This window comes from Nasonia vitripennis, assembly GCF_009193385.2.
Source record: "Nasonia vitripennis strain AsymCx chromosome 1 unlocalized genomic scaffold, Nvit_psr_1.1 chr1_random0005, whole genome shotgun sequence".
NCBI lineage: Eukaryota > Metazoa > Arthropoda > Insecta > Hymenoptera > Pteromalidae > Nasonia > Nasonia vitripennis.
In genome coordinates, this window is record NW_022279591.1 from 392,415 (window position 1) to 412,917 (window position 20,503).

The 20,503-nt window shown below is 34.4% G+C and overlaps 3 protein-coding genes across 3 annotated transcripts; all 3 read right to left on the reverse strand.

Annotated features, from left to right (window-relative positions):
- Positions 1 to 9,698: 9,698 nt before the first annotated feature.
- LOC116415740 lies at positions 9,699 to 17,163 on the reverse strand. Its single transcript, XM_031920830.1, has 3 exons — positions 15,263 to 17,163; positions 14,384 to 14,807; positions 9,699 to 9,888 (listed from the first exon to the last, which is right to left on the reverse strand). Exons 1-2 carry the CDS (start codon positions 15,891 to 15,893, stop codon positions 14,686 to 14,688), a joined length of 753 nt encoding a protein of 250 aa, XP_031776690.1. The 5' UTR covers positions 15,894 to 17,163; the 3' UTR covers positions 9,699 to 9,888; positions 14,384 to 14,685.
- LOC116415862 lies at positions 15,913 to 17,272 on the reverse strand. Its single transcript, XM_031921376.1, has 2 exons — positions 17,266 to 17,272; positions 15,913 to 17,171 (listed from the first exon to the last, which is right to left on the reverse strand). The coding sequence occupies exons 1-2, from the start codon at positions 17,270 to 17,272 to the stop codon at positions 15,913 to 15,915; spliced, it is 1,266 nt and encodes a 421-aa protein (XP_031777236.1).
- Positions 17,273 to 17,623: 351 nt separating this feature from the next.
- Positions 17,624 to 18,884, reverse strand: LOC116415738. The gene is made up of 2 exons (XM_031920818.1): positions 18,446 to 18,884; positions 17,624 to 17,954 (listed from the first exon to the last, which is right to left on the reverse strand). The coding sequence occupies exons 1-2, from the start codon at positions 18,881 to 18,883 to the stop codon at positions 17,835 to 17,837; spliced, it is 558 nt and encodes a 185-aa protein (XP_031776678.1). The 5' UTR covers position 18,884; the 3' UTR covers positions 17,624 to 17,834.
- Between the last annotated feature and the right edge of the window lie 1,619 nt (positions 18,885 to 20,503).

The window sequence follows — 20,503 nt, forward strand, 5'->3', positions numbered from 1 at the left end:
ATATTTAGACCAGAAAACGTGTACGTGGAAGCATCCAAATCTGGAAAATTAACAACAAGTAAGGGAACTAATAACAATTTTTACATTGTAATATCGTTGATCAGTTAATTAGTAAGTCGTTTAATTGCAGATCACTTCAAAATCTGGTTGGAAAAAATATTTTATCCCTATGTAGGCCATCACTCAATACTATTACTTGATTCTTGGAGTGGTCATTGTGACAAAGTTATAGAAGAAACAATGCCACAAAATAAAATTATTAACATAAAAAAATTCCAACTGGAACCACAGGAAAAATACAACCACTTGATGTCTATGAATTCCGTATTTGGAAAAACTTTGTCCGAACATTTTCTGATAATGTAATGTTAATGGATCATGATATGAATTTACATGTGAGAAATAATACAATTAAACTTCAATCATTGGTTCACAACCAACTGTCTTCACCGAGATATATAGATTTGTTTAAATATTCCTGGTATAAAAGCGGTTACGTCAATGAAAAACCAGATAAATTTGATAATCCTATAGATTTCAGTTTTGGAAAGTCTTGTGCAACACATTGTGAAATAGAAGGGTGCACAAACATTGCAATTGTACGATGTGGTTGGTGCAAAAAAGCATTGTGCTTTAAACACTTTTATGAGGACTACCATTATTGTAAAAACATCGTAAAATAATATATTTTATGCTCAATACAAAAAATGCACTATGGCAAAAGATAAAAGATTGTAGATTATTATTATACTCTAATATTATAAACAAAAATACATTATAAGTTGAATTTACAATAAAGGAATTTCAATAACATTCTGATAACAATTTCTACGGAAATTATAAAACTGCTTCACACACAGAATTTTCTTGTTTACAAATTTAGGAATTTGAGGTGGTTTGGTTAAAAATCACAACCATTTAGCCTATTTGTTCTTTAGGGGTTTAGGGTTTAAGGCTCTTTAGTTCACATGTACAGGCTACAAAGATAACACATTTATAACAAGTTTTTCTGAAAGTTAAAATTTTTTTTCGACATTTTCGTCCACCACATTGGTTCCGCCATTTTGAATTTTCAAAATCTGATATCAGATTTGCAAAGAGCGATCTCGAAAACCCTTATATACAAACCTTCTACAAAATATTATGGATTGAAGTATACTTATAGTTATTTTGTGTTAGGGGTGGTTTACCCCCTAAAGGGTAGTATCTATGAAAAAATCGAGAAACTTAATTTGTTTATTATAGATGTTTACAAATTTTTTCCAATTTTTTTAGTCGTTTAAAACTTTTTTATTATATAAAATTTTTTTTCGATATTTCCGTCCTATTGGTTCCGCCATTTTGAATTTTCAAAATCTGATAACAGATTTGTAATCAGCGACCTCAAAAACCTCTATATACAAACTTTCCACGAAATATTATGTATTGAATTACATATTTACAGTTATTTTGTGTTAGGGGTGGTTTACCCCCTTAGGGGTAATATTTATGAAAACACCGAAAGACGTCAACTAAATTTTGTTATTAAGGATGTTTAAACATTTTTTCCAATTTTTTTTAGTCGGTTTAAATATTTTTATTATAAAATTATGCCAAAAAATATATGTTTTCAACCCCTAAAAAATAGGGGATGATACTCTTACTCTTAAAATCACCATGAAATACTTGCTCTTTTTGTAAGAAATAACCTCCAATTTGTTTCATTGAAAAATATTAATTTTAAGCCGAGATATTTAAAAAAAACGCTTTTTGGGGGTTAACTTTAGGGGAGGTTTTTACCCCTTAAAAGTGAAAATTAGCCGATAAAAAAAAATACGTGTCTCTTATTTTTTTATGTTCTACAACATATATGAAAATCATCAAAATCGGTGAGTTCGGGTTGGGTACCTTTCTTGTTAGTATTAGCGCACTGCACACTTCAACGTTACTTCTTCAAACTTCTCGAGACTCCGCGATTACTCCCTAAGGCTGCCGGATTACTTACAGCGACTGCGCGCGAATTCTTGCTGCCGATAGAGAATAATACACATTAATAGGGGGTTAAGTAAACAAAAACAATAACCTGTTGCGCCTGGAGATCGTCTGAAGTTATGCGCCGGCCTTTCTAACCTTCGCCAAAATCGGCGCATAAAATCATTATTTTCTCAAAAACGGTGGATTTCTGAGACTTGGGCCCATAGGGACTTTTGTTCACGGAACCGATAGCTACAACTTGGTTATATTTATGTCTAAATTTACCGGGACCCAATTTCCCTATCATTTTCGCCGGGGTCCTTTGTGGAATGTATATTTAAAACTTGAAATAATGTTTAAATAGAACGAGCGAGCGTTAGCGAGCGAGTTTTCAGCTAGTTACAATTAAAAATGTTATTTTATGTGACTTTATTATAGATCCAGTACAATAATGGTATCTCTTATTTTAGCGATAATAGCATTGACAAAACGAATCTATAATTGTTGACAATATTTAATCGATACAATACTGCTTCTGCGCAATAAATTATTACTTTTTATAATATTAAATAATTCAGTCGTTTTCATTTAATTAATTATCATTAAATTATATCACTAAGACATTTTTGGTATTTGATCCCTTATAAGTATTACTGTAGAAAATAATTTTTTCATTAACTAAATAATTTTTTTATTATGACGGGCGATATTAGCACGTCATAAGCTCAGCATGCCGCGAGAAGAAAGACTTGTACTAAATCCACACTGTTACAGGTACCAGCGCTGGCAAGGCGGGGAGAGCCGCTGGACGACGCGAGAGGGGCGGAGAGAGAGGGAGAGAGAGAGAAAATTCGGCGACACGCGACTGGGACGCGTGCCGCCAGATACGATCCGACCTTTGAACTGACTCCTCGCGAGGCGCTCAGTACTCTCGGGAGATAGCTGTTAAGAGAGTGAAAGTTGAAGTGTGTGAGTGTGCGTGCGTATACGACATTGCGTCTCGCTACCGCATCCGGAACTGCACCGACGGGGTTCCGACTGCTGACAGCGAACATCAGGGCGATACCGGCCAACTGTAAGTGCCAGCTCTCTCTCTCTCTCACGCTACACTCGCCAGGGCTCTCCTTATCCTCCCTCGTACCTGCGACCTCGCTTGCTCGCATGCAAGCCCTGTATATAGTTTGTCAATAAACGCTGTGACAGTCCCTCAACAATCTCGACAGTCGTTATTTTGCGTGTTCCTACGCGTACACTTGTACCTCGCTCCATCACCGACCCATCCGCCTCCGCGGGCTTGCGTCTCACATATGTACGAGATCGCAGCATAACTGGCCTGGCCGGAACCTATTCAGCACTAGGTGCTATCCCGACAACTCTCTTTCTCGAGAGTAACGAGGTCTACGGACCTTGATTATAGCGGAGCTGGAAACTGAGCAACTGCATCCAGCACACCGTTATATTATTTATATCTTCTCAGTGAATTCAATTTTGTCGACAGACACTTTCTTATAACATAATTTCGTGCATCATCGCACTTGCTCAAGCCCAAATCACAAATCTTGGAGTATAACTTGTTGCTTGTCTTTCTGGGATTAATATTTCTATCTTCCCATCGCTGTTGAATTTGTAGTTTACACTATTTAATTGGCTATGTGATTGCAATTGTAACGGTGATTTATTAGATGGAAGATGAGCACTGTATTTAGGCAATGCGATTGTTGACATAGTCGAATCTATTGGCTTCATTAACAGAATATTTGGTTTACTAGCTACTGAACTAGTAGCAGGGAGTGGAAACGTAGGCTTCGGTGCTTTTTTTTACACAGCTACGCGTGCTTGCCACAGCACTTAAAGATTTCAGAAATTTTTCGCTGACATTACTTTGCTCCGATTGCAAAATTTCTGATATGCCTTCTATGTTATTCAGATTTTTTAGAGGAGTGAAAGAAATCTGTGAATCTTTAGAAACATTTTCTATCTCTGTTGTAAATATGTATAACTTACAACAGTTGCCACTCTTTTGGCGAATCTTGTGCGAGAATTCCCAACAATCACATGATTTTCCATCAACATTTGTTAAAGTTACGAAGGTATTATTATCAAACGTTCCAAGTTCGATAATCACATCTTTGAAATACGACTTATTCCGCTTGTTTATCATAGCATTTACTGCTAAGTCTTGTATTTGTTTGTACGTGTACGTTTTCTTCATATTAAGTTCAATTGTTTTGGTTCCTCCGATTAATACCTTCATATGATCATATTTTGCAGTTTTAGATGATCTATTTTTCCACCCAACTTCCAATATCCTTTTATTCTACTTTTCACTTTTCTGTAAATTAAAAAATAAATATCATTGAAAAAATAGATATATAATGAAAATACGTAAATACTAATATATATATATATATGTGTATGCATATAAGTACATATAAGTCCATTTTCAAGGACATTCCATATGTGTAAGGCCAACTTCCAGGACTTTTTGTAGTTTCAAGGACCGTCCTGGAAACCCCCTATGTTTAACCACATTAACCAAACTAGAGTCCCTTCCCCCAGAGTGATGATTGCTTTAGCACAGTCCTTGATGGCGAACTCTGAGCGAAGGGGTCGATTTTTGCCAAGGTCCTGGAAAGTAGGCGTAAACGCTATATATATATATATATATACACACATAATTCCTGGTAAAATGATACCTGATTTGACAGATTAAACATATCATCTTCCACTCCTTCTTTGTTCTTATCACCTCGTATCATCTCAAGAATATCGTCAATCCGACGTCTCTTATGATCATCAGCAAAACTTTCTTTAGTAGAACTACCCTCTAAAGATGATAAAATAAAATATATGGAGTAACATTCAGAAAAAAAAGTATATTTATGAAGAACGTACCCATCTCTTCTTTATTGCAATTTACGACGAAGGCAGGAATTGATATACATCCATCAATGGGACTTAATTAAACACTAAACCCGTTGCATTACAGAAAACACGTCCGAAGAGATTTTAAAAGTACTGTATTGTTTGTAATAGGTAGTTGCATACTACGTTTACCAGCTGTTACTGTTATCAACCTCATGATAAGTTCATACAAAAAAATTAACAATTATACAACAATTATACGAGTACGGAAACTCGCAGTGCATGGGGTAGGTGGGTTTAAGAGTTTATGTTTTTGATAAAATTCTCGCAATTGCTCGCCTTTCCCCGATGTGCCGAGGAGTTTTTATAAATAAATTATTGCGTGGTGTAGTTGGGTTTAGGCGCTTTAAAGTTTGATTTATACTCGCTTCGCTCGCCTTCCTTCGAAGTGCCGAGGTGTTACCTTTGGGTAAAACCAAAACTCAAGCTGTGTGAGGTTGGTAGGTTTAGGAATTTTGGTTTTTGATGCTACTTTCACGCTCGTTCGCCTCTTTTTAATATGCCGACGTATTTGAAATAATATCTTACGACTCAAACTCTTACTGAATGGGGTAGGTGGGTTTAAGGATTTTAGTTTTTAATCTCACTCTTGCGCTCGCTCGCCTTTCTTCAACGTGCAGACATATTTAAAAATATAATTTGATTTTTGCGTAGGCTTATGTACTTCGGATTTAATATTTTCGTTTAATGTTAGCAACTTGCTGTACCTGGTGTGGATGATTTTAGGAGATTTTGTTTAGTATTATTTTTTCATTTGCATCTCGCTGTGCATGGGGTAGGTAGGTTTAAGTTTATTGGATATATTAATATTTACGTATGATATTCAAATCTTGGGTAACTAGATTTGGTGCTTAGGGTTTTTGTTTTTTAGTTTTAGTTTGATATATTCTTATTTATCGGTGCAGCTACCGGTAATTTGAACATTTTCGAATTGATGCAGGGTCGCCTGATGGCTGACTTCAGGGGACGCAGCGGATTGCTCTTACCGCGATGCCCCCTGAAGTTGGCATTTGAGCGACCCTTCGAATAATCGTGACTCCAGCACTGGCTTGAGCTTGTCTCGTTGCGCGAAATCGTCGTCAACCAGTAGATGGCGCGACGAGTACCTTTTTGTGTATTACGACTATTGTAAATTCACATATTACAACAATGATGCTCATAAAATTTTTATTGATATTTGATAGGCTGTTTCTAAATAGAGATAATTTACGCACATATTTTGAACAAGTACAGTATCAGACTAATTATGATTTCGGTGTTTTTGTTATATCATTTTAAGTCACTATAGTAGACCCATGCAATGTTCAATTTAATATTAGAAGAATGCGAGAACATTTGATTAGAATGTAGGATACATTAACTTTATCATTTTTTCCAATATCAAAAGATTATAAAAATAAAATTTATTGTAAAACAATTGCTAAATTTTAATTATAAGAAATGTTACTTACGCAATAAAATTTCCTGAATTCAAATTAAACAGGTTTTATGTCATTGCCCTACTGTAAAAAATCAGATGATAATCAGCTGACGTTATATATATATATATATATATATATATATTATAACGAGTTGAGCACCGCGGCCAACTCGTAGCTGTATGAGTACCGCTGCGCCGCGACGAGAGATCGAGCGAGCGCGCGGACTAGTCCTGCGAATACATGCTCGTGATAAGTGCTGTGCCCAGCATTTCCCTGTGTGTGAGTGCGGCACGAGATCCGGCCACCCTGTTCTCCCTTGCTTCTGCGGTCCAGCGCAACGTCCGTGAGAGCGTATACGGGACCAGGGTCGTGATAACCGACGAGAGAAGGTTGGTGAATGCGCGCAGTGTCTGTAGAGTGAGTGTGTGTGAGTATATCACCAGTGCGAGGGTGATCGCGCGCGATCTTCTCAGCGATACGCGCGTAAGCGCGCGAGCATTTCGGCGTCGCGGCGAGTCGCAAATTTGTTAGCGACTCGCATTTATTATTTTGTAACATCACGCTTTTATCGCGGATTGAAATATAACCGTAGATTTATTATTTTACGTGATTTTGTCGTTATTTGCCGACCTAGATTTCAAACGTCCGTTACCTTACGTCCTTCCCGCGAATACCGCCGCTTACGCGGGCGTTAATCATGCAATTTTAACGCACCTGAGCAGCCGCGCACACACCAGGCGGTGCGTAGTCCACGAGAGAGAAAGCAGCAGTGTAAGCTGCGTTGCAACGCGGGTTGATCGCTGGCAACGAGATGGTCTCCGCCGCAGCGTGGGATAGCGATTCAGTTATTCAACGTTGGTTTGTTGAATAAATCGTCACTCCGTTACAATATATATATATGTGTGTGTGTGTGTGTGTGTGTAATGCTATGTTCAAGGACATTCCGTATGTGTAAGGCCAACTTCCAGGACATTTTAGAGTTTCAAGGACGGTCCTTGAAACCCTCTATGTTTAACAACATTTTCAAGGACAGTCCTTGAAGTTTCAAGAACTATCTGCAGTTTTCACGCTTAGTCTTGGATATTCCCACTCACGTCCTGGATATTTTTACTTAAGTCCTGGATTATTTACAAGGACGTATATTTTGTTACAGCATGGTCCTTGATTATACCAGGTCTAGGAGTCCTTGAAGATAAGGCTATTTCGAAATATAAGTAATTAAATAAGTATGGTTCTGGAATATACCAGGTCTTGCAGTCCTTGAAGATATAGTTCTATAAATGAATAATTTTAAGTCCTTGAAGTTACTTTTTTTAAACTAAAGTCCTGGAATATATTTAGTCTATAATACGTACTCCCTATAACCTAATTAAACATTTTTGATAAATTATTATCAATGTCCTGGAATATCGTATAATAGATATTTAGAATTCTGGAAAGTCGGTTTTCATTTCATTGTCAAAATATTAAGTTATGCATAAGAAGGGCCCTGGATTATCATATAATAAATACTTAAAGATCTGAAAATTCGCTTTTTATTCAATTGTTGAAATACTACATTATATAACAAGCGTCCTGGAACATAGTATATATGTTTAAAATTAAAATATTTTGCGTTACGTATATTTAAGGTCGCGGAATATTTTTTTATGAATATAATATCACGGTGTATATACATTTATATGATGTATATTATTTATAGAATAGCAAAAATGTATGATGTATTAACTATAGGCAAGTTAGTATGAGTGTAAGGGGAGTACATAGGTAAGTGGAAGACGAATACTACAATCATTCTAAGTCATAAAGATTATTTTCTCTTAAAGGCATCGATTTTCGCGATAAACGTAATTGCAGAACAATTGGTAAGCAACATAAATAAGTGTAGGTATACACAGTAGTTAGTTTTTGTACCAATTTGCGGTGGTTATGCACCGCAGCATTTAAGGTACAGTAGAAGAACAAAATAATTTTAAATTCGTTAAAAAACATTTAGTTTTTTCTGTCAGTTGTACTGATGGATGTGCTATCTAAGCCTCATCTAGTACAAAGAAAATTGTTCTTTTTGGTTTTCTTTCACCTGACATTTACTACGACGAATGCAAAGTAAGTTTGCACGGCAAATGTTTTGAGTTCAAGTGACTTAACGACGCTCAACATTTTCTCTTTACCCACTAATTAGATCACACAGCAAAATTTCTTTCTACGTGACCTATTACGAACTACTACGAAGGAAATCAATTTACAACGACGATGCACGTATTTTACAACGCGTTCGCCTCGAATTAATATTTTTCACTTATCCGCCTTTAGAGAAAAATTAAAAACCAGAAATATATATTTATTCCCTGCACTGTCTGTGTGCGTCCAGTTTTAAGTCAGTGTTTAATGCGTCTAAACTTAATCGTATACTTCGTGTTGAGCACATATCTCCTGTATTTGTATGCATATTGCAGTAGTGCGGGAAAGTATTTTGAGCAGCAGCATTTTACTTCTACGCAATGGCGTTTGTGATTTGAGCGTTAAGATACAAAGCAGTATTTGACTTCATAATATATGAGTACTTGGTATGTTGCTTGAGTATGCGGCGTCTACGTTCCTTGTGAATAGGGTTAGTACTTGTTCTTATTCTTTTTTTAACAATTTACAGCTTTTACGAGATAAATTAAGGAAAGTCATCCAAACAAAGGGTAAGCATATTTTTCAAATCCACTTTTATAATAGCATGGAATGTTATTTCTTACCTCAACATCAAATGCAGTTCTGCAGCTCACGAAAAGGCAAATCTCCAGGTAAAAAATACAGAATAAGTATTTTAGAATAGATGTTCTCGAATAAGGGGTATTTTAAGCTCATATTTATTTATCATATCAAAATTACTTTTATTTAATAAACTCTTCAATCACAGAACATAAGAATGTAATACAAATATCAATTTGTAAATTACAGAGAAACAGATTTTAACTTTAGATAACATGGTATTTGTTTAAGATTAATCGTACATGTTTGTTTTCTTGCTTAATGATAACAAAAATTTTTAAATGCTAACGAAATTATTACATAATGACTGTTAGAAAAAAAATATTTTGATTTGACTAAATCATAACATCTAGTTATATCTAACTTCAAACTAAAAATGACTTCATTCAGTCAGTAGTCTTAATTCTAAAGTCAACGGAAATTTGGTATCGTGTTACGTTTTTCTTTAAACTAATTTTTATTTTTCAAATAGTCTTATTAAATATCAAGACATGAATCTTGATCCAAATGTAAAATCTAGAATCATATAACTCTCTATATTTGGTATCAAACTTAAAACGTATAACGTGTCTTTTCTTAATATAAATAAAATAATCTAAATATAAGCTTTGTATTTAGCAGGATTGTTAACTAGATTAGTTAAATATGATCTAATCGTTTTTAATGGTTTATCTTTGATACATGGCAAATGTTGTTGCGCATTTCGCATTTGTGCATTTGAAGGTATCTTCTTCCTTATCAAGTAACTTTCAAAAAATTTGCATATCTGTTTCTTTTTCATCCTCCGTGTATCTTTTGTAATTGTTTTTTGGTTTTACCATTGATGTATCTGTAAAAAAATGACATATGTAATTCTTGTTAACAAGATATATTTTTCAAGTTTTCTTTTATATATACAAATTCGCTACAGTACTATACGAGCGCGACTATCTGATGATCAAGATCTGACACATTCTACTTTCGAATATAAAAAAATACGTACTACGAAATTTCTTATCTAAATATCATTCCCCGGAGAGCAATATATTGATAGCGGCTATTGAAAATTGTATTATTTGCATGTTCTCGACACTGGCACATTTAATATAGACGTTTAATTCGTTGTTTAGTAGTCGTAACGTATTTCAAATGTCATTTCAAAAGGTCATGCTCAAGGTTATGTTTCATACTTAATTATCCAAGAAAAGCTGCTTGAAAATGGATTTAAATCATGAATTCTAAATTAAAAAAAAAGTAGCCATGATTTTGACTGACTATACTATAGTGCTGTAGTGAATTTGTGAAATATTAAATCTAGTATCCATTTAAGATAGGATTTTGGAATTTTTTGACTAAAAATTCGAACATGTACATTAGGATGTCCCTTATTTCCAAAGTTGCAAAAATCTTCGCTCCCCACCCTTGAATCACTTCTTTTGTACAAAAAAAAATGAGAGAGAAACAGGTCCGGGATTTTTAAAAAATTTTTTAACCGTCCTGTAAGCTCATCTTTTTTCGCAAATATTGTTATTTCCGAAATATCTTGCGAAATCGCGTTAGATTAAGCATCTACCTAACAATTAAAAATAGAGGGTTCTAATGTATCATTTCTTATGTAAAATTCGGCGCAGAATCCGAATTTATAGTTAGATTTATTAACAAATAAATTCTGAAGTCGAAAAATCGCGATTCACGTTCGAAAACTCACGATTTTTAGTGCAAAAGGGAAAGTAGCTTTCCTCATCCTCGTCAGATGTTTCAAATGAGTTTAATATAGCTTTTTCTTATGTAAAATTTGAGGTAGAAACCTAACCGATTGTTAGATTTATCAAAACCTAAATTCTTAAGCCGGAAAGATGCGTTTTACGTTCGAAATATTAATAAAATTTAAAATCACCAAGAAGAATATTGACAACAAAAAGATTTGGACATAATAGTTCTGATTATTATGTTGTTTGTGTGTTACTTGTGATTAATAAATTAAAAGGTTTAATGTTATAAATATTCAAGAATTAATTAAAAATCAATTCCATCAATTGACTTGGAGCGTTTTATTATTATTAGAGGTCTAATTTTCATTTATGTATGAGAAACAGAAGATTTTTCGTAATAAAGCGCGATATAACAGATTCTACTTTTTTTTTAAATTGTAACCATATATTTAGGTTTTACGTAAAAATTTACATAATAAAAATCTATATCAAACTCATTCAAGCATCTGACGAGGTTAAGAGAAAAGCTACTTTCCCTTTTGCACTATAAATCGAGAGTTTTCGAACGTAAAACGCGATTTTCCGACTTCAGAATTTATTTGTTGATAAATCTAACTATAAATTCGGATTCTGCGTCAAATTTTACATAAGAAAAAGCTATATTAAACTCATTTCAAGCATCTAACGAGGATTAGAGAAAGGCTACTTTCCCTTTTGCACTAAAAATCGGGAATTTTAGAACATAAAACGCGATTTTCCGACTTCAGAATTTATTTGTTGATAAATCCAACTATAAATTCGGATTCTGCGTCAAATTTTACATAAGAAATGATACATCAGAACCCTCTATTTTTTGTTTGTTAGGTAGATGCTTAAGCTATCGCGATTTCGCAAGATATTTTGGAAATAACAATATTTGCGAAAAAAGACGAGCTTACAGGCACGGTTAAAAAATTTTTAAAAATCCCGGACCTGTTTTTCTCATTTTTTTGTACAAAAGAAGCGATTTAAGGCTGGGGAGCGAAGATTCTTGCAACTTGGGAAATAAGGGACACCCTAATGTACATGTAAAAACTATAACATACATCTCTCTCCTCATCCCTCACCCTCTTCCTCTCTCTCATTCTCTCCTTCTTTCACACTCTCTCACTTCCTCCCTCTCTATTTCATCTCTTTACAGTGTGCATTTTAGTGCAACGCATCACACGGCCACATCTGATACTTGGCTCGACTTTTGTCTGGTTGACAGTCAGGATACGGCTCTCTCCTACTGGAAAACTGACACAGCATTCACTGCAGGGCACAACCTTATCGCTGCTACTCTTGATACTCAACTCCTGCAATTATCATCTGTATCGTATCCTTTTGAAGACTTCAAATTAATCCGTGCTGAAGCTCTCATGAATTTTCTGGATGCATGTGAGTGGTCAGCAATTGTGACCTTCTCTCTTGACGAACGCGTGGATATCTTGAACTGTTCGTCCAGATAAAAACCATCACCGTGGTATACTGTGGGTCTTCGTAAAAGTATACGAGAGCAAGACTGATTGTATGATCGGTTCTCTGAATCACGTCTACCTGCTGAAATCTATTCATTAGCTCGTTATCAAGTACATAGAGTCATTTCGGAGGCCAGGCTAAACTATCACAAATCTAGAAAGAACTTGAACATCTTGTCCTTATTGATTCAAAAAAAGCTCCACCTCACTAATTACTATAGATCAACTAAACGATCACATCACTTCAATGCTGTATTATATGCTGCGAATGAGCCAGGCGTTGATGGTTTTTTGAATGAACTGAATGACTTTGAGTACCATGAGGACTTCACTTTTGTTGAGATTCTTGACATTGACGCTTCTGAGGCTATCCAGCATTTCTCAACACAGGCTCGCGGTCATGACTATGTTTCGTAATCATTCATTCTCAAGACACTTCCTATTTTGTCGCCGGTCATCCGCAGAATATTCAAACTCTCTTTGAATAAGTCCTGCTTCCCTCTAGTCTGGAAGAGGTCTATTAATCGTACAGTCAATAAGGTTTCTAAGCCCACTGGTAGCGTTTATATATTGACCTCTTTCAAAGCGGTTTTCGTAAGGACCATAGTACCCAGACTGGCTTGACCAAGCTTACTGATGATATCAGACTGAGAATTGATCGAAGAAGGCCACCCTCCTCCTTCTGTTTGATTTCTCTAAAGCATTTGATATGGTGTATCATGCTCGACTCCTCAAGAAGCTCTTATCTATTGGTCTTGCTAAACCAGTAATCAGATGGTTACCGTCCTACCTCTTGGGAGGAGAGCAGGTTGTCTTCGACGACAAGAGTTCGTTGTCTGGTTTTCGTCCTCTTAACAGAGGAGTGCCATAGAGATCTGTCCTTAGCTCACTACTGTTCTTTCTCTACGTAAACGACATCAACCAGTGTTTCGACCTTGATATGCTGCATATCATCTACGCAGATCTCTTGAGGAGTTATATGTACTTTTCATGAGGATGAGCAAAATTTCTGAACGTATAAATAGCTGGGCCACATTTAACAGACTAAAGCTTAATGTTTCTAAAACTAAAGCCATTGTGATTGACTCCCCATTCTACATCAATAAATTTTCCACTTTGGTCAATAGCTTCATAGGTGGTCTGAGGGTTGATTATGAGTCTTTAGCACGCAGCCTGGGGGTTATCCTGGACTTGAAACTTAGTTGGAAGGAGCATGTGTCATATTGGTTTAAACGTGCTCATTCGCTTATATATCGCCTCTTTAAGTTCCGTGGGAGCATTAACCTCTGACTGCGCAAGCATCTTATTAGGATGCTTATTTTCCCCATTATTGACTATTGCTCTCTCGCAAGAGCTTGACACGTAACGACAGAGGCTGGTCAATAAGTTGATTCTATATTTGTTGATTCTAGATTCACCCACACTCACACTCACATACACTTAACTGCACGTACACCCTCATCCATCTACAGACACGTTAACACATACACTAGCACACATACACGGAAAACACATTAAACTCTTATTTACCTACTGGGCTTACATCTCTTATACTTATTATTTTTAAATTATACAACATAATCAATCCTAATCCTAATCTACACGGAAAAAAATTTTGAAATGCTACAACTCCTAAATCCTCGGAGATAAAACAATAACGTGAACTGTATTTTTATATTACGAGAAGATGCATTGCAGAACGTCCGAGTATGTTGGTATTGAATGAACTCGGTGTTGGAAATCCCTGGGTTCCAAGGCCACGGTTGTTGACGTTCGAGTATTTCGGAAGTTCGCGTGTAAACACGCGCACCTCGATTTTGGAAATCAGGGATTTCCAACGCCGAGTTCATTGAATACCAACATACTCGAACGTTCTGCACGTCACATTAGAATTGAAATAAGTCAAATTTTTGGTTTCTACAAATACCAAGATTTCTTTGAATCAAGAATTCGCAACCCTAGAGGTGTGGCAGTTCAAAATTTCTTTCCGTGTAAATCTAATCCCTTCCTTCCCCTCTCTCTCTCTCTCTCTTCCACTTTCACTCTTCCTTTCTCTTTCTTGCTCTCTCAGGTCAATAATTCAAGGACATAGCATTAAAAATTACTAGTTTGTGATCAATCAAATATTACTTACTACTTATGTTTAAAGAACTGTCCGTTGATTCTTCACGTGCATGATTTGACTTTTTACTATTATGCAGATTTCTCCTTTGTTCTGAATATGCTGTTACTGTGATACTAGTCTCCGAATCGTTACTTGAATTGAATACTTTTTGTTTCCTGTTCTTCTGTTGGGCCAAATCTGGAGTAGAAGAATCATTATCGGAATCGTTGCTACAGTTAAATACTAATCGTTTTTTAGACTTTGATTTTTTTGGTGGGACTACTTCTGGTGAAGAGCCCTCATTTTCAAAATCGCTCCCTGTGTTTGATAGCTTACGCTTTCTTGTCTTTTTTTTTTAAATTTGCATCCTCTTGTGTAGAATTTAATTCTTCTTGTGATGAGTTTTCCGTAAAGGATTCGGTCATGTTTATTCTCTTATTGTTTTCTGGAGTTTCTAAATAAAAATTATAATGAAATATATGAATTTACAATAAATTATATAAAATAAGTTTATAGCACTGTGTAGCATAAATCCGCATCTATGTCACGCCTACCCGTGGCATAAATAGTCCATTATTTCACTGTGCTCGGTGGATTTAAGTTAATCAGTGCTATAAAATAACGCGCGATATACGTGCCATAAGTCGTATACCATATGTCATATACTACTTGTATCGTAATATACTAATTTTAAATCGTCATTTGTAAAAAGACTAGCACAGTTTAAATGTTTTACTAGGCCCAACTCAACACATAATTAGCACAAATTTCTAATAACGAATTTTTTTCAAAATATCACGACAATGTAAGATTTTTTTTAAATACGTATGAAACAAAGGACAATTATAGCAAATATTATGATAAAAACCCTACTATAAAAATAATAAAATTTTGTAGAACGAACATTACCATTTTCAACATTATGTTTAGACTCTTGTCGCTTATCAGTTTCCTTTACTTCTTTATCCTTAATTTTTTTTCTTCCAGAAGCTTTTTCTAGGTGCTTGGATACTGTTACTATGTCTGCTACAGTATCCTGCTGACATACGTTTTCATGAACGGGATTACGGTGACCCATAAATTTTGATATCCGAACAACTTCACCGCCGGTAGCACCGTCATTATATGATTCGGTAGCTAAGTGTTTCCTCATTATTGTTCCGCGAAGTAAATGAGGTTTATCTGCCCCACATTGTGTCGAAAATTTACGTATTGTATCACAAGCTCTGATATGCATATTTTTATGCACATTCTTGTTAGGAATTCCAAACACGTAAGGATTGCTGTCCCTTACCTTAGCTAAGCCTCTAAATTTAATAATAACATTAAAACATTCTCTTAAGTGCTTGTCTAACAGAATTGGAACTGAATTATACAATTTTCCGACGACCTCAAATCTACCGTATTGGGTTGCCTGTTTTCTATCTGAGACATTCATATTTTTCCAATTAGGATGAGACTTATTTATAACAGTTATTTTTTTAAAATCATTTATTTCAATTCGTTCCGTTTTCCCGGCTCTTTTTCTGTTAAAATGCATCACTCTCACCAATATTGCATCAAAGATCACGCCAAATATTATAATATTTTTTGCACCAAGGATCTGCGTCAATATCTTCAACGTCCTCGTTTATTCTGTTTAAAGTCTTTAATGCATTCAAACGTTTATTTTCTAAAAATGTATCTAATTTATTAATATCTTCTGTACTTACAAGCTCAACTTGCTTATTCTGTTTGTTTTTCAAGTAAGTTGTAGTTGCTATTTTATTAATATCTTCTCCAAATCGATCTTCGCACAATTTGGCATAACCCTCAACTTCCTTCTGAACTGCTTTTCTTCCTGGATCTTTACTCATCAAGATATCGCAATGATTAACTTTAGCTGCTTTTTTAATTAACATTGTTAAAGATGTTGCTGTTCCAGGGTGCGCAAAGCCACTTCTTGAAAACCCAGCCACCTTTTTAATTGCTAAACACGTGTCTTTGTAATAGTGTGGTCTCATAACCGATTCAAAATCTGATATTTCTGAATTAATCTTTCTGATTTCTATTAAAAAATTAGCGTATGCTCTTAAATATCCGCAGATCATATAGTTTTGTCTAGCTTCAAGATATTTTTTGCAAAACGATTCACCACATTCTAGAATTAAAAAATCACTTTTAATGATTTCGAAATATTGTTCATTTTGAATTGTTGGTAGTATTTCTACTCTCATTCTTTCCGACAATCCTTTATCACAGTGCAAAAATTTTTGTCGACCACGTAGAAGTAGTTCTCTAGTTTTGTTTGGAAGATTCTCTGTGTCTACTTTACAGTTGTGGTTTTTTATACTTAAAGTTGTATAAGTACCATTACAATCGGGACAGACTTCCAGAGCTGTGCTCTTCATTTCTTTCTGTGGTCCAGGTCGTCGAGCACACAAGAATTTTCCCTTGTGAAATTCGAAGTTTGAATTATGAATCACTATTCCTTTATTTCTGATAAGGGCAATGGCATTGCTTCTTGCAGCTGACTTTTTTGGAAAAACTACGAATGATTTAACTTCTGCTTGGTCCTTGTGCTTTTGTTCTAAATGACGGCCCAATTTACTAAATTTTTCCTTACAATAAGGACAGAAATATTTTTTTCCATAGCCTTTATTATTTGTATTTTGTTCCATATCATACACCTCAGATATCGTTACAATTCCACTTGAATCTTTTTCAGTTTTTGATTGGCTGGCGTTATGAGGTTTATAAGTTGGATCATTCTTTGAATTATCCAAATTTTCTTCTTCTATCGTTACGTTTTGCGCTGCTATCAATTGTTTAGATTTATCTGAAAATTAAAAAGTCATCTATAATAATCTAAAATGAAATAGCTTCACTAACTAAATGATTCTACAATTTAACAAATTCTATAAAATAATTACTGTACATATAACTAAAATAATTATTTAGAACACTTAGTTTACGTTTAAAATGGTCTTTACCGTACCCCTAAATAAATTATCGTATTTATTCCCAGTTGCCAGTAAATAAAACACCGCATAGACTATCTTCTATAAATTGCAACGCAGAGATTTTTTAAAAATAGAAACGAGCCATCGCTTTGAAGCTTCTAGAAGTGAGGTTAGGCGACGTTTTTTTCTTTATAGCCGGAGATTAAACACAATACATTACGTGAAAGACAATGAAAAATATAAATTAATAAGAATAAAAATTAACTTAAAAAGAGTCAAGAAAAATTTATAAAAATCAATATTGTAAAATTAATACTCACTTTTTTGTACTCGTGAAGCCTTCTTATTCTTTGGATTAGAATCTTTAGTATTTTTCGATAAAACATTAAAAACTTCAGATTCCGTATTAGAATAATCTATGAGATGACCATCTAATTTATTTTCTTTATTTTTATCAGATCTATTAGAAGCTGGAGAATCGTTTTCTACAATCTCGGTTTCCAGATGAGAATATGCTGATTGAGGTATATTAGTTAATTCTAATAAAGGTGTTGCAGGAACATTAGTATTTGATCCAGAATTTTTACAAGAATTTTTATCGAAGCTAGAATCTTTCTTAGAGTTTGTCGACTGCTTTTTCTTCGATTTATGCTTTTTCGCTGAAAATTCGAAAATAAACTATGAAAATGATTCCTCATTAATTTATTAGTTACATATAAACTAATTGTATGAGAAAAGAGAGATCAGGAACATCAAGAAAAAACCTAAGGAGGGAAGGATGAGAAAAGCAAAACAAGAAATACAGAAGATGTGTAAAAAATAGATCCAACTTCTATCCGAAATATTACTAATGAAAATTGAGATTTAGTTATAAGCAATACTGCATCAGTAAAAAGTGAGATGGAACATTAGAAAGTGTAGAAAAGGCGGATTAAAAAGGTTTCAAAAAGATTATTTGTAAAGATGTGAAAAAAGGAATACAAGTAAGTAAATTTAGAGTAATATGAGGGCTTGAAGGGTGGTATGGGAAGAATGCGTAAACTGGGTAGATGTATCAGGACTAGTAGGATTAGAAAAAATAATAAGAAAGAGAATAACAAAACTTTTGAAAGGAAAAATAAATTATTTTTTATAAATCGATACTACTTACTTTTTTCACTAGATGAATCTCCCTACGATTTCGGTTAGATTGATCTGTATCTTTCGGTAAAACAATCGAAACCTCCGAAAGGGAGACATTCAGAGAATCAGAAGGTGATTTCATTTCTTTACTGTTTTGTAATCCATGCGAGACGTCCGATAAATTTTTATCCTCCGACTGAGGTTGCAAAAGGCAATCTGATGTCGTATGAGTATCCAGTTTTTCCGATCCATTGGACATATTTAATAAGTCATCTATAGCCTCACTTTGCGAATCGGCTGACGCACTGATAAGTGGATCTTTTTTTCGACTTTCTTTTTTGTCAATAGGTATACCTAATAAATCATCTGCTATAACACCAGTATCAATAGGAGAGTTTCCTAAACAATTTTCAAATGATTTAATTGATGAATCCAAATCATTCCCATCACTACTAGAAAACATCATTAAATCCAAAGCTGAAAATCATAAGATTTTGTTTCGGATTAGCCAGTACATTACTATAGCTAAAGAAATATATATATGCAAAACTTACATTTAACTTTTCCTTTCCTCCTTTTTGTTTTACGATTTTTATATTTCTTAAACGGTTTTACTACTGAATCATTTGATTGCAAAATAGAATCTCGAGCATCATTCGCTAATTTGTCCAGTACTTTGGGAGAGGAAGTTTTGCCTTTGAGAGTTGAAACAAAACTATATTCTAGATCTGTAATTTTTAAGTTTTATTTTTAATTTAGACGTTAAACAATCAAGTGTTTGTATAAGTTATACTATTTTTCTTCAAATTTATCAAGGACATGTTGGGCAAATAGCAGCGCTTTTTGATTCCAAATAATTGTAACATTCAAAATGATGTTCACAATTAAAAACAGATATCAAAAAACAATTAAATTAAATTTAATCTACCGATTTGCCGAAAGAAACAGTTGTTTATGTAAGTACAGCTTCTATTAAACTCATAATAATAAGCTGCTGTTAAATTTTCGACAGATTAAGATATTCTTGTATATTAACATATATTTTTATGTATACAAAACCAGAGGGAGAAAGGTGGGGGGGGGGGGGGGGTGATAATAAAATTTCACAAATTTGATTTTAATAAACATGACTAACAAACAGCTACAGTAGTAAATTGGATTAATAATACTACAGGGAAAAAGGACTTTTAAAGAAGAAAAATTCAGTATCAAAAAATTAATAAAATTACGAGTATTGTTCAACGATGATTTTTCAATAATGACGGAACAATCAGCCATAGTTAGGGACTTAGCATGGTTATCACCCTCTCGGTTTTTTATAAAATCTTGCAGGAACTGTAAATTTTCTGAAATCAGATAAATAAATATAAAAAATTATCATGCAAAAAACATAATACGCTCCACGAGCGCATTTGTACCTTAAATATATTAAGAAACGTGTGTCTAACCTTGATGATGTAAAACAGTGCATGAGACTTTAATTCCAGCAATTTTAACCTCATGAAAATTTGTATCCGTAATAATGTTATTACTTTCAACTATCAGCCAAGTTTTGTCGCTAGTTAACTTAATTAGCGGCCACATATTTCCGCCGCAAATAAAAGATTACTCATGAAAGTAACATATAACAAATTTCCAAAGTAGAAAAACATTGTATTAATTTTATCATTTTTATTATCTTTATTATTTTTTGTAATAATTTAATGACCACATATAAAAACTCCGGTAGAAATGGAATCATAGTTTCTTGGTAGTTCTAAGAGTGCCAATCTAAGAACTAGGAAGTTTTCTTTGTCAGTTTTTGTTACAAGATGTAACGCTTTTTATCCTAGTACTTGGGCGGTTCTTAGATCGAGTATTCTTAACTTGTTATCCGAGGTTAAATGTGAAAAGCTCGATATCAAAGGGTTTAGATAATATAGTTTTTCGTAAAGCAAAGTATTAAATAATGGTTTGCCCACGAAAAATCATTTACGAAAAATTTCGACTGATCCGAAACTTGAACCCGCGCCTTGCACGAGGACGGCCGCTCGCCTTAGCCGACTGAGCCACGTGGACATTGTTACATGACATGTACGAATTGCGC